The sequence below is a fragment of the Pecten maximus genome, chromosome 11 (genome assembly GCF_902652985.1).
Source record: "Pecten maximus chromosome 11, xPecMax1.1, whole genome shotgun sequence".
Classification (NCBI taxonomy): Eukaryota; Metazoa; Mollusca; class Bivalvia; order Pectinida; family Pectinidae; genus Pecten; species Pecten maximus.
The window spans coordinates 20,080,654-20,093,865 of record NC_047025.1 but is presented as its reverse complement, the minus strand read 5'-3'; the positions used below and the strand labels follow the sequence as shown (position 1 = coordinate 20,093,865).

Here is a 13,212-nt window from a genome sequence, read left to right as displayed (position 1 = left end):
GGACTGTTACTGTACCCTACATCTACTTACAGGGAACTGTTACTGTGCCCTACATCTACTTACAGTGGAACTGTTACTGTACCCTACATGTACTTACAGGGGAACTGTTACTGTACCCTACATCTACTTACAGGGGAACTGTTACTGTACCCTACATCTACTTACAGGGGAACTGTTACTGTACTCTACATCTACTTACAGGGGAACTGTTACTGTACCCTACATCTACATACAGGGGAACTGTTACTGTACCCTACATCTACTTACAGGGGAACTGTTACTGTACCCTACATCTACTTACAGGGGAACTGTTACTGTACCCTACACCTATTTACAGGGGAACTGTTACTGTACTCTACATCTACTTACAGGGGAACTGTTACTGTACCCCACATCTACTTACAGGGGAACTGTTACTCTACCCTACATCTACTTACAGGGGGACTGTTACTGTACCCTACATCTACTTACAGGGGGACTGTTACAGTACCCTACATCTACTTACAGGGGTACTGTTACTGTACCCTACATCTACTTACAGGGGAACTGTTACTGTACCCTACATCTACTTACAGGGGAACTGTTACTGTACCCTACATCTACCTACATGGGAACTGTTACTGTACCCCACATCTACCTACAGGGGAACTGTAACTGTACCCTACATCTACTTACAGGGGAACTGTTACTGTACCCCACATCTACTTACAGGGGAACTGTTACTGTACCCTACATCTACTTACATGGGAACTGTTACTGTACCCCACATCTACTTACAGGGGAACTGTTACTGTACCCTACATCTACTTACAGGGGGACTGTTACTGTACCCTACATCTACTTACAGGGGAACTGTTACTGTACCCCACATCTACCTACAGGGGAACTGTTACTGTACCCTACATCTACTTACAGGGGAACTGTTACTGTACCCTACATCTACTTACAGGGGAACTGTTACTGTACCCTACATCTACTTACAGGGGAACTGTTACTGTACCCTACATCTACTTACAGGGGAACTGTTACTGTACCCTACATCTACCTACAGGGGAACTGTTACTTTACTCTACATCTACTTACAGGGGAACTGTTACTGTACCCTACATCTACTTACAGGGGAACTGTTACTGTACCCTACATCTACTTACAGGGGGACTGTTACTGTACCCTACATCTACTTACAGAGGAACTGTTACTGTACCCTACATCTACCTACAGGGGAACTGTTACTGTACCCTACATCTACTTACAGGGGGACTGTTACTGTACCCTACATCTACTTACAGGGGAACTGTTACTGTACCCTATATCTACTTACAGGGGAACTGTTACTGTACCCTTTATCTACTTACAGGGGAACTGTTACTGTACTCTACATCTACTTACAGGGGAACTGTTACTGTACCCCACATCTACTTACAGGGGAACTGTTACTGTACCCTACATCTACTTACAGGGGAACTGTTACTGTACCCTACATCTACTTACAGGGGAACTGTTACTGTACCCTACATCTTCTTACAGGGGAACTGTTACTGTACCCTACATCTACTTACAGGGGAACTGTTACTGTACCCTACATCTACTTACAGGGGAACTGTTACTGTACTCTACATCTACTTACAGGGGAACTGTTACTGTACCCTACATCTACATACAGGGGAACTGTTACTGTACCCTACATCTACTTACAGGGGAACTGTTACTGTACCCTACATCTACTTACAGGGGAACTGTTACTGTACCCTACACCTATTTACAGGGGAACTGTTACTGTACTCTACATCTACTTACAGGGGAACTGTTACTGTACCCCACATCTACTTACAGGGGAACTGTTACTCTACCCTACATCTACTTACAGGGGGACTGTTACTGTACCCTACATCTACTTACAGGGGGACTGTTACTGTACCCTACATCTACTTACAGTGGTTCTGTTACTGTACCCTACATCTACTTACAGGGGAACTGTTACTGTACCCTACATCTACTTACAGGGGAACTGTTACTGTACCCTACATCTACCTACATGGGAACTGTTACTGTACCCCACATCTACCTACAGGGGAACTGTAACTGTACCCTACATCTACTTACAGGGGAACTGTTACTGTACCCCACATCTACTTACAGGGGAACTGTTACTGTACCCTACATCTACTTACATGGGAACTGTTACTGTACCCCACATCTACTTACAGGGGAACTGTTACTGTACCCTACATCTACTTACAGGGGGACTGTTACTGTACCCTACATCTACTTACAGGGGAACTGTTACTGTACCCCACATCTACCTACAGGGGAACTGTTACTGTACCCTACATCTACTTACAGGGGAACTGTTACTGTACCCTACATCTACTTACAGGGGAACTGTTACTGTACTCTACATCTACTTACAGGGGAACTGTTACTGTACCCCACATCTACTTACAGGGGAACTGTTACTGTACCCTACATCTACTTACAGGGGAACTGTTACTGTACCCTACATCTACTTACAGGGGAACTGTTACTGTACCCTACATCTTCTTACAGGGGAACTGTTACTGTACCCTACATCTACTTACAGGGAAACTGTTACTGTACCCTACATCTACTTACAGGGGAACTGTTACTGTACCCTATATCTACTTACAGGGGAACTGTTACTTTACTCTACATCTACTTACAGGGAAACTGTTACTGTACCCTACATCTACTTACAGGGGAACTGTTACTGTACCCTATATCTACTTACAGGAAAACTGTTACTGTACCCTACATCTTCTTACAGGGGAACTATTACTGTACCCTACATCTACTTACAGGGGAACTGTTACTGTACCCTACATCTACTTACAGGGGAACTGTTACTGTACCCTATATCTACTTACAGGGGAACTGTTACTGTACCCAACATCTACTTACAGGGGAACTGTTACTATACCCTACATCTACCTACAGGGGAACTGTTACTGTACCCTACATCTACTTACAGGGGAACTGTTACTTTACTCTACATCTACTTACAGGGGAACTGTTACTGTACCCTACATCTACTTACAGGGGAACTGTTACTGTACCCTACATCTACTTACAGGGGAACTGTTACTGTACCCCACATCTACTTATAGGGGAACTGTTACTGTACCCAACATCTACTTACAGGGGAACTGTTACTGTACCCTACATCTACCTACAGGGGAACTGTTACTGTACCCTACATCTACTTACAGGGGAACTGTTACTTTACTCTACATCTACTTACAGGGGAACTGTTACTGTACCCTACATCTACTTACAGGGGAACTGTTACTGTACCCTAGATCTACTTACAGGGGAACTGTTACTGTACCCCACATCTACCTACAGAGGAACTGTTACTGTACCCTACATCTACTTATAGGGGAACTGTTACTGTACCCAACATCTACTTATAGGGGAACTGTTACTGTACCCAACATCTACTTACAGGGGAACTGTTACTGTACCCTACATCTACCTACAGGGGAACTGTTACTGTACCCTACATCTACCTACAGGGGAACTGTTACTGTACCCTATATCTTCTTACAGGGGAACTGTTACTGTACCCTACATCTACTTACAGGGAAACTGTTACTGTACCCTACATCTAATTACAGGGGAACTGTTACTGTACCCTACATCTACTTACAGGGGAACTGTTACTGTACCCTACATCTACTTACAGGGGAACTGTTACTGTACCCTACATCTACCTACAGGGGAACTGTTACTGTACCCTACATCTACTTACAGGGGAACTGTTACTGTACCCTACATCTACTTACAGGGGAACTGTTACTGTACCCTACATCTACATACAGGGGAACTGTTACTGTACCCAACATCTACTTACAGGGGAACTGTTACTGTACCCTACATCTACTTACAGGGGAACTGTTACTTTACTCTACATCTACTTATAGGGGATATAGATATGAATGTAGATGAATACAGTGGATGCGGAATCTTAACTACGTATAGAAAATCAAAATAAGGTTAGACAAGTATTATAATGTAATCCTCTTATTAATTAAATTATTTCATAAGTTAATGTGTTTTTTTATTAAGCTAATTTTCTTGATAATTAAATTTTATGAGTGTATTCTGAACCGTAGCCGATATTCATAAGAAATTTCAACGCTTATTGAAAAGGCTTAAAGTGATAAGTACCTTTAAATAATAATAAGGTACAGTGTATATATATTGAAGAACTGATGTTTCGTCCTTCTATTACTCTCCAGAGATGATAGAGGCCTGACGTGTGTACATCTAGTTAAGGAAAGACTGGCAGTGTAAGTCACATATGATTTTCACATGACATATCTTTAGCCGACTTGTACCGATATAATTGTTATCAATTTTGCAACGAATCACAAAATCCTAGACAAGAACGGCAGTCACGTACGTTCACCAGGTACAGACGGTCACGTGATTTCAAGACACGAGAGGTCAGAAAGTCGACGATTCTGGCTATAAATATGAGTTTTTCAGATAACTGATTGAATAATTCAACGTACAAAGGACCATTCTATACATACCTCATATTTTTATAATAAAAATAGAGCATTATTATCCAAAAAGCCGTCTATTTTACCCATACGCCAGGTCATATTACATACTGATTGATGTGCAAATTGTCTTGTCTGAAATGATGTACAAAGCAATAGATTTGTCTAGACTGGGATCATTTTCGGTTGAAATCTTGTGTCAAGGCTTCTAAAGCAATATTTATTGGTACACACATTAGGATCCCCAGCTAACCTCATTCCACATTTCCCACTGAACTTTCCAAAATAGATTTTATTCTTATCAATTACGTTCGGAGTACATCAGTAGTTAGGCCGCTTGTGCGACTTCATGATAAGAGACAGTATTCAATGGATGACCTTATTCCAAAAATGACGATAACGCCGCTTACATAAGGTGGGCCGATCATACATATCTGTCAAGGTCATTTACAGTGGAAGTATTAAGACCCCAGCACACTATCTTTTCTTTTGTTTCGAAACAAGCCCCGCATTGTCTCCCATCAGTCCGAAAGCAACCATCTTGCAATCATGAAATTCCTGGCGGCTGTCACTATTGCCATCGTGCTGGAAGTCTGCAATGCCCACATGTGTATGCTGAGTCCACCCCAGAGAGGTTCCATGATCGGGATCAACAAGGCTGGGGCCAATGACTGTATACTGACCACTGCAAGGTGTGGTGGCCGGCCAGCGGGACATCCCGTCATGGGGCTGAAGATTGGATCCAACTTCACCGTGACGTTCCAGAAGAACCTTGACCACTACGACAAGGCCACTCCAGGGGCATTCCACGTTTCTATTGGCCAGGAGAGACAGGGCACACAAATGAAAGTTCTGACCACTGTTCCGGATGCTGGGGAGCCGTCCTTGACCCTTTACTCCGTCAACGTCACCATCCCATCAGACCTCGTCTCCAGGCAAATTTACGTGCTACAAACATCTTACGTCACAAACAACAAAGCGGCACCTGCCGTCTTCTACCAGTGTGCTGACGTCATCATGGAAGGGCAAGCCTGACCCAAATGATCGTCCTTCCGATCTACGTGAACTACGTAATTCGGTGATTTGTGGCTTTGGAGAATACTAAAGGACATTCCTTATTTGATCATGTGAGGTATTATAGCTACGCCGTTTTGATACTTCATCCTATTTTATAGACAGACTAACGAATTATTACACATTTTTTGTATAACACAGCTGTTGAGACTAAATTCTTACAATATCTGCTGAACAATATTCGTTTTGTTTTTTACCACGTGTCTCTACCGTTCCATCACATGAACGAGGGGATGTTGACTTTCATTTCCCCAACTTAATTACATATTCCGCTTTCTTTAATTTGAGAAATACCAGCTGTTAGCAATATGTAATGGCTAGTACAAATTCTTGAATAAGACAGAAATGTTTACTCTATTTTATGTAACGTTAATAACGTTTGTACATGTAACGAAGCCAACAAGGTCTTTAGAATCTATACACTGGGTTTTTAAAAGCTGTATGGGTATGTAACCTAATTATTTGTTCGATACTTTTTCGCAGCCTGTAGCTCAAGTCACACGATCATGTACTGATTAGTCCACCTAGGGAACTTGAAGTCGACAGATTGATTTTTACAATAAATACACGTAAATGAAGTGTTAACGATGTAAGAAATCAAAGCCTATCAATTATGTTACTGTTATTTACGAAACAAACTAAATATACCCATATGTACACAAACAACTAGACCTTCACCAAGGTCATACAGTGTCCAAATCTACATACATGTATATACAAACTAGACCTTCTTCAAGGTCATACAGTGTCCAAATCTACATATATACAAACTAGACCTTCCTCAAGGTCATGCACTCAAGGTTATACAGTATCCACTAGCGGGTCCGGGGGGTAATTTTTTATAGCCTTAAAACGCCTATGCCAAACACCCTCGCCCGCTTATCGAAAATTTAATCCCGAAAGACTGCAAAATTTGCTATGATCATTTCATTTTCCGAATTTTGGCCCACAGACCCCTCGCCCCTCGCATTACTACTAAATTACTGGACCCCCCCCCCCCCCCCCCCCCCCCCCCCCCCCCCTTTTCAAATTCCAGGATCCGCGCCTGGTATCCATATCTACGTATACAAACTAGACCTTCATCAAGGTTATACAGTGTCCTTATCTACGTATACAAACTAGACCTTCCTCAAGGTCATACAGTATCCATATCTACATTAACAAACCAGACCTTCATCAAGGTCATACAGTGTCCATATCTACGTATACAAACTAGACCTTCCTCAAGGTCATACAGTATCCATATCTACATTAACAAACCAGACCTTCATCAAGGTCATACAGTGTCCATATCTACATATACAAACCACACCTTCATCAAGGTTATACAGTGTCCATATCTACATTAACAAACCAGACCTTCTCAAGGTCATACAGTGTCCATATCTACATATACAAACCAGACCTTCTCAAGGTTATACAGTATCCATATCTACGTATACAAACCAGACCTTCTCAAGGTTATACAGTATCCATATCTACGTATACAAACCAGACCTTCCTCAAGGTCATACAGTGTCCTTATCTACATTAACAAACCAGACCTTCATCAAGGTCATACAGTATCCATATCTACGTATATACAAACTAGACCTTCCTCAAGGTCATACAGTGTCCATATCTACATATACAAACTAGACCTTCATCAAGGTCATACAGTGTCCATATCTACATATACAAACTAGACCTTCATCAAGGTCATACAGTATCCATATCTACGTATATACAAACTAGACCTTCCTCAAGGTCATACAGTGTCCATATCTACATATACAAACTAGACCTTCATCAAGGTCATACAGTGTCCATATCTACATATACAAACTAGACCTTCATCAAGGTCATACAGTATCCATATCTACGTATACAAACTAGACATTCATCAAGGTCATACAGTGTCCATATCTACGTATACAAACTAGACATTCATCAAGGTCATACAGTGTCCATATCTACGTATACAAACTAGACCTTCCTCAAGGTCATACAGTATCCATATCTAAGTATACAAACTAGACCTTCATCAAGTTTACATAATACTACATTGTACATATCTACGTATACAAACTAGACCTTTATCAAGGATACAGTGTACATAATACTACAATGTACATATCAACGTATGGTCATACAGTGTACATATCTACGCATACAAACTAGACCTCAGGGCTAAACAGTGCACACGTTCAGAATCCACTGTAACAGTTGGGGCACACGATCTCCTATCTTAATCACTTTACTATCTTGCTAATATTCTTGTTAATTGCTACTTTGAACAATTTACACCCCGAACAGGAGACCAGAAAATGATCTGAACGGAAATTCCTCTCATGCATGCACTGGCAATGTGATGGCTTTACCCAAACTAGTCAGACATTCAAATGGCGTGCAAAAGAGGGAATTGGGGAGGGGGTTAGAGTTATATGATGATAATGTATGTCGCATGGAATTTTTTTGGGATCAGCATCAAAAGTATGCAGTAGACCAGAACATTTATTCAATTTGTTGTCCAAAGCTGCCTAAATGAGGTTAGGCCGATTCAGGTCAAGGCGAAAGCAGTGAAAGGTGTTTACAAGCATTCCCATTTTTATTTTAAAAATAAAGCAAAGAGATTTGGCACAAATTTCCATCCCGCGGCAGCTATATAAAATTATGTATAGACGCATGCAGTTTGTGCCAGCTATGTGTCTGCTTTACATCGGCAATAGTCCATGTGATCAAACGACAGAACATTAGATTATGGCTGCATATTAAGCTAAACACAAATGTACCTGTCTACGACTTTATCCATGCCCGTGGACACCAAGTCTATGTACTAATTTAAAATCTGTCTGGTTACCTGTTATGACCGTTGAATATTTTTTATGTTCTCCTTAACGTTGATACGGAGCTTGGACTCTAGATTGTTTATAAGGTGGCGGTGCGCTAGTTCAAACTTCTATGCATTTAACGCTGAATGAGGCCCATTGACTCCGGTGCATGCTACATGTTTGTAGTAATATAAAAAAAAACATTGATGTATAATAATATTTATTTCTAAGGCAAATGTCATGCACTTGCGAAGATCAGGGAAACAAAGATGTACGCCTGGTACCTGTGAAATTAGGTTCTCGCACTGCACGAGGTAGATAATGGGTGTGTCGTGGACATCTCCTGTCGTGCTGGGACGACTTTGAACCTGGTCCTGGTGATACAGGACAGCCTTGAAAATGGCGGTGCTGGTCAGCTTTGAACTAAAACATGGCTTTGAACCGGATGGTGCAGGATGGTGCAGGATGGCTGTTAACCTTGTGGTACAAAACGGCTATGGAAATGGTGGTAACAGACAGTTGTCTGTGAACATTGCTGTGCAAGACGGCTTTAAACCTCGTTTCACTGTAAATGCTGTGATCTTTCTACCATCGCTCCTAGAATAGAAGATATTGATATCTTGCTGAATGTATACAAACATTTCCAAAATCCCAGATTTGATTCAATTTGTATCAGTGATCACGAACTCGTACATGTTACAATTTATTTTTGTTTTCAGTTTAGACCATCCTTCACATCCTACATGAGATGATAGCCTTACTCCACCCTTACTTTACAGTTTGCCCCATCAAACATAGAGTGCTATCGGGGTTTTTTTATAATGCAATAGTTTATCTGACTTTTGACAAATGTAAATAACTAAAACAGATACCTTATATGCCTGGAGTGGTGACAGGCTCTATAAGGACATCAGACGATGACTCCGGGTCATAACATGGACTGTTCCCTCCCTCCTCTCTCAGGGAAGTTTGATCAACCCGTCCAGGTAAGTTGTTCGTCTGTATGCTTTGAATTGCCTGCCCAGGTACCTGCTCCGTCAGGAGAGTGTGAATGGTCTGCCCCTGAACGGTCTGAACGCCAGGTTCCTGTAAAGAATCTGCCAGGAGAGTCTGAATAATCTGCCCCTGAAAGGTCTTAACGTCTGGTTCATGTGAAGAGTCTGTCTGGAGAGTCTGAATTATCTGCCCTTGAATGGTCTGAATACTGGGTTCCCGTAGATAATCTGTCTGGGGAGTCTGAATTGTCTGTCCTTGAAAGGCTTGAATGCCGCGTTCATTTGGAGAATCTGTCTGGAGTGTCTGAATGATCTGCCCCTGAAAGGTCGCAAGGCCGAGATTCTGTAAAGAATTTGCTTGAAGGTTCTGAATTGTTTGACCCTGAAAAGTCTGAACGCAGGGTTCATGTAAAGAATTTGTTTGGACGGTCTGAAAGCCGTTTTCCAAAACTTGTAACGAGAGTGGCAACACTATAGGCGTCAGGATGTTTCCCTGAACAAACAAGTTACCGCCGACATCTGATTTTCTGCTTCGTTCGTTAACATTTATGGTAGATAAGTTATCTTGATTCACAAAACCCAAAGCAGCACTCTGTACTGTAGATTCTATTTTGAATGGTAACGTTATGGGCTGAAGAGAATTCTCAGGTACGGTTATAGGAAATTGGAAAACGCTTCCCTGGCCTTGTAATGGTATATTTTGTAGGACGTTCCTCGTGCCAACTTCACACAGAGGTTGCGGTGGTAGTTTCCTTGGCTGCGAATGATCTTGTGAACAAGTGGCGGTCTCTTGTAGATCAAACGACCCCATCTCAATGGTTCTTTCGTTCGGAGCGTCAGTGTTTGTTCCATCCTGATTTTGCAACGGTTTTGTCTGAAATGACGAAAGTATATCAATACTAATACACGTACAATACTGTACCGCAGGATTGCTTAGTAGGAATTATTTTGTTCGGGGCGGTGGTCACACGTATTTATGTCGTATGGTGACTATGTAGAGAGGCACATTTAGTGGTAAATAAAGAGTAGATAAGGCCGGAAAAGGAAAGATTGCAAGAAGATATATATCAGAGAGGGAGGACAGGAAGAAAGTGTACTTAGGGCGGGAAAGAAAGTGTGGGTTGGGAGGGGGAAAGAAAGGTTAGTGTCGGCGGGAAAATGAAGATGCTATGTAGGGCGGGCAAGAAAGGTTGTGTAAGGCTGGGAAAATGAAGAAACCTGGCGGGAGAGAAAGGTTGGGTAAGGCGGAGGAAAGGAATTATAAGGTAGGGCGGGGAAAATGTGTAAGACGGGAAAACCTACAACACGTGATCGGGCAGGTGGCCCCAGGCCATTTCATATTCGGTCGAGGAACCCTGGCCGCTTAGATGAAAGACAAGTGTATAACCACTGTAACCCGATAGAGTAGGTAAGGCGGGAAAGTAAAAGGAAGATCAGGTGGGAAATCAGATTTTTTATGTCACAAATCATTAACTATCAAGTCGGAAGGTTAATGAATTCAATTAATTCTTTCACGAAATAAATTGCGTAGTTAAAACCTTAAATTGAATAATAATATTAAATACCATCTGCTAAGTATTTTAGAAAATCCCAAAAGTATACCGTTTTCTGAAAATGTAGCACAACAACATTTCGTGAGACTTTTATATTTCCGACTCAATGACAAAAACTTCAGGAATAATATGAATATCTAGTGACTATCAAATGTACAGCGCTACACACAACCATTTACAATATGACTTTTAGTGGTGTTACATTTACCTTAAAATTTCAAGTTTGTTCTTTATACTTATTCCAAATCACAATAAGTGGTTATTTGTATGTTTAATAGATCAGAAAAATAAAACTGCATGCATTATTTGTGCCGATTACACTTGTGCACCACATTGTAGGGGAAGTAACTCCGGTAGCACTAACCTACTCTGTCGCTAGTTAAAACAGCCACATGACGATATTTAAGTGAAGGACATCTAATGGCTCAGACAAAACAAAAATCGGAACAGAACAAAGTTGTGTGTACGTGCTACCTTGATGTTAAATGCAAACATTTAGTGTACAATGTGTTCACAGGTCGTGATCGGCGGATGCAGCACACTGATTTTTGATGGACTCGATGACATTTTCTGACCACCTCGTCCTGGTAATATTCTTCAGCGTGAAAAATATGTGCTAGGTATGCAAGGACTTTCAGATTGGATGAGTTTTGAAATGCAGAGGTCACAAGCCTCCGAATGAACGCAACCAAGTAATTGAAAATATTTGTTTTTAATCATAAATAATCTGCAAACATTTTCAAGGCAATTAAAATATGTTTAAACCAATGAATGCATTAGGGAAAACAGCAACATTTAGATCTACATAACCTAGGCTTAAGGTACTGTCACTGGTTTTGAGATTAAACTGGACATATTAGTCCGAATCTTCTGACGATCCTACTATGTAGACTAATACTAGCTTTAGGCCGATATTAACATCAAAACCCTTCGGATTATGGACAAATAAATTAGGTAATAATTGCGTATTTATATTACAAAGATGTGTAGTTCTAGTTTAAGACTTTTAGAGTGCAGTAAAAATACGGAAAATTTCAGGGGAATGTTGCTTAAAAAGTACACGTAACATAGAAATGCGTACAAAATAATAGGACGAGCTACTAAGGGATAACTACAGTCGACCCTGTTTAAAACCAGTCGCTATTTACTTACGTTCGAAAGTGGTTCCTGTGTCAGATACTGAGAGAGACTGTTGCTTGCAATCTTGCTTTCTTCATCCTCTTTTGATCGCCGCTGAACAAGATTCACTAGTTCTGGAAAGCCCCTCCGAAAATGAGTGTGACGATACTCCAGCAAGTCCGGCCAGTGTTTCCTAGATATCCCCGCAAACGGGCGTCTTTGAACTTTTTGGAAACCGTACAAATTTAACTGACGAACAAGACTGCTGATATTTTGAGTTTTAAATGTATGACACTTTCGGCCTAAAAATTCCGCCTGAAATATTCTCCTGTTTATGATGAAAGAGTCCCCGTCGATGCTCCATGAAATCGCCCCACTATCACAACTGTTCAAAAGTTTCCAAAGCTTCAGAGGAAAACGTATTTGTGACAATTGTGGCATTGAAAGTTTATCCAAAATGTGTTCCTCAATTCCCTCCATCTAAGGTTATTTTCCCCGGAAACTGTGAGTGATTATGTTCTCGAACAAGGGCACGTCCAATCTGATTGAAAGGCAGGGCGTCAAACTTTGAAACGTCATTATTTAGCACAATGACGTCAGGACTTTTTGTGTATCGGAACACGGTTATCTCCCTTAATTTATCACTAGCATCCTTTTTATTGAATCCTTTGTATCAGTCTAGTCTTTCTTGTATCAACACTTGAGTATGTAAAAAAATATTGTTGATATAATTAATATAATTGGATGATATATGAAAGCCATTCCGGACTTACATCCAACTATATACAATTGATGGATGGTATTTTTATAATTTATTTTCTTATATCTTGGCTTCCAGTATTTTATAGAAAGAGGATCTGACAGGAGTCCCAATGCAATGTGGAAATTAATATATTTCATATGCAACAAGTGAGACAAGTGGAATGATGACCTACATATTTATTTCACGAGTTTAATTAATCATATTTTACGCTCACACGCATTTAATACTTCTTCCAAATTCTTTCTTTTTTTCAAAAATTTTAAGATTATTTTCCTAATAAAAGACGATCGAACTTCCACTCTTGCGATTCTTATCTATTTTCTTTTTTTAATTGATGACACGACAATGTTGTTATTACATATGTATATATGT

The 13,212-nt window shown here is 40.7% G+C and overlaps 2 protein-coding genes across 2 annotated transcripts; one reads left to right on the top strand and one right to left on the bottom strand.

The window, feature by feature from the left end:
* Positions 1–4,549: 4,549 nt before the first annotated feature.
* Positions 4,550–5,775, top strand: LOC117337207. The gene has a single exon (XM_033898065.1). It carries the CDS (start codon positions 5,076–5,078, stop codon positions 5,559–5,561), a length of 486 nt encoding a protein of 161 aa, XP_033753956.1. The 5' UTR covers positions 4,550–5,075; the 3' UTR covers positions 5,562–5,775.
* Positions 5,776–8,691: 2,916 nt separating this feature from the next.
* On the bottom strand, positions 8,692–12,740 carry LOC117337202. The gene is made up of 3 exons (XM_033898059.1): positions 12,111–12,740; positions 9,283–10,279; positions 8,692–9,007 (listed from the first exon to the last, which is right to left on the bottom strand). The coding sequence occupies exons 1-2, from the start codon at positions 12,555–12,557 to the stop codon at positions 9,284–9,286; spliced, it is 1,443 nt and encodes a 480-aa protein (XP_033753950.1). The 5' UTR covers positions 12,558–12,740; the 3' UTR covers positions 8,692–9,007; position 9,283.
* Between the last annotated feature and the right edge of the window lie 472 nt (positions 12,741–13,212).

Excerpts from the sequence above, each read along its gene's own strand:
- LOC117337207 (XM_033898065.1), top strand. The coding sequence starts at position 5,076 with ATGAAATTCCTGGCGGCTGTCACTATTGCCATCGTGCTGGAAGTCTGC.
- LOC117337202 (XM_033898059.1), bottom strand. The coding sequence starts at position 12,557 with ATGGAGGGAATTGAGGAACACATTTTGGATAAACTTTCAATGCCACAA. Across the intron at positions 10,280-12,110 it reads CACAGGAACCACTTTCGAAC|ACAAAACCGTTGCAAAATCA; the intron begins GTAAGTAAATAG and ends TCGTCATTTCAG.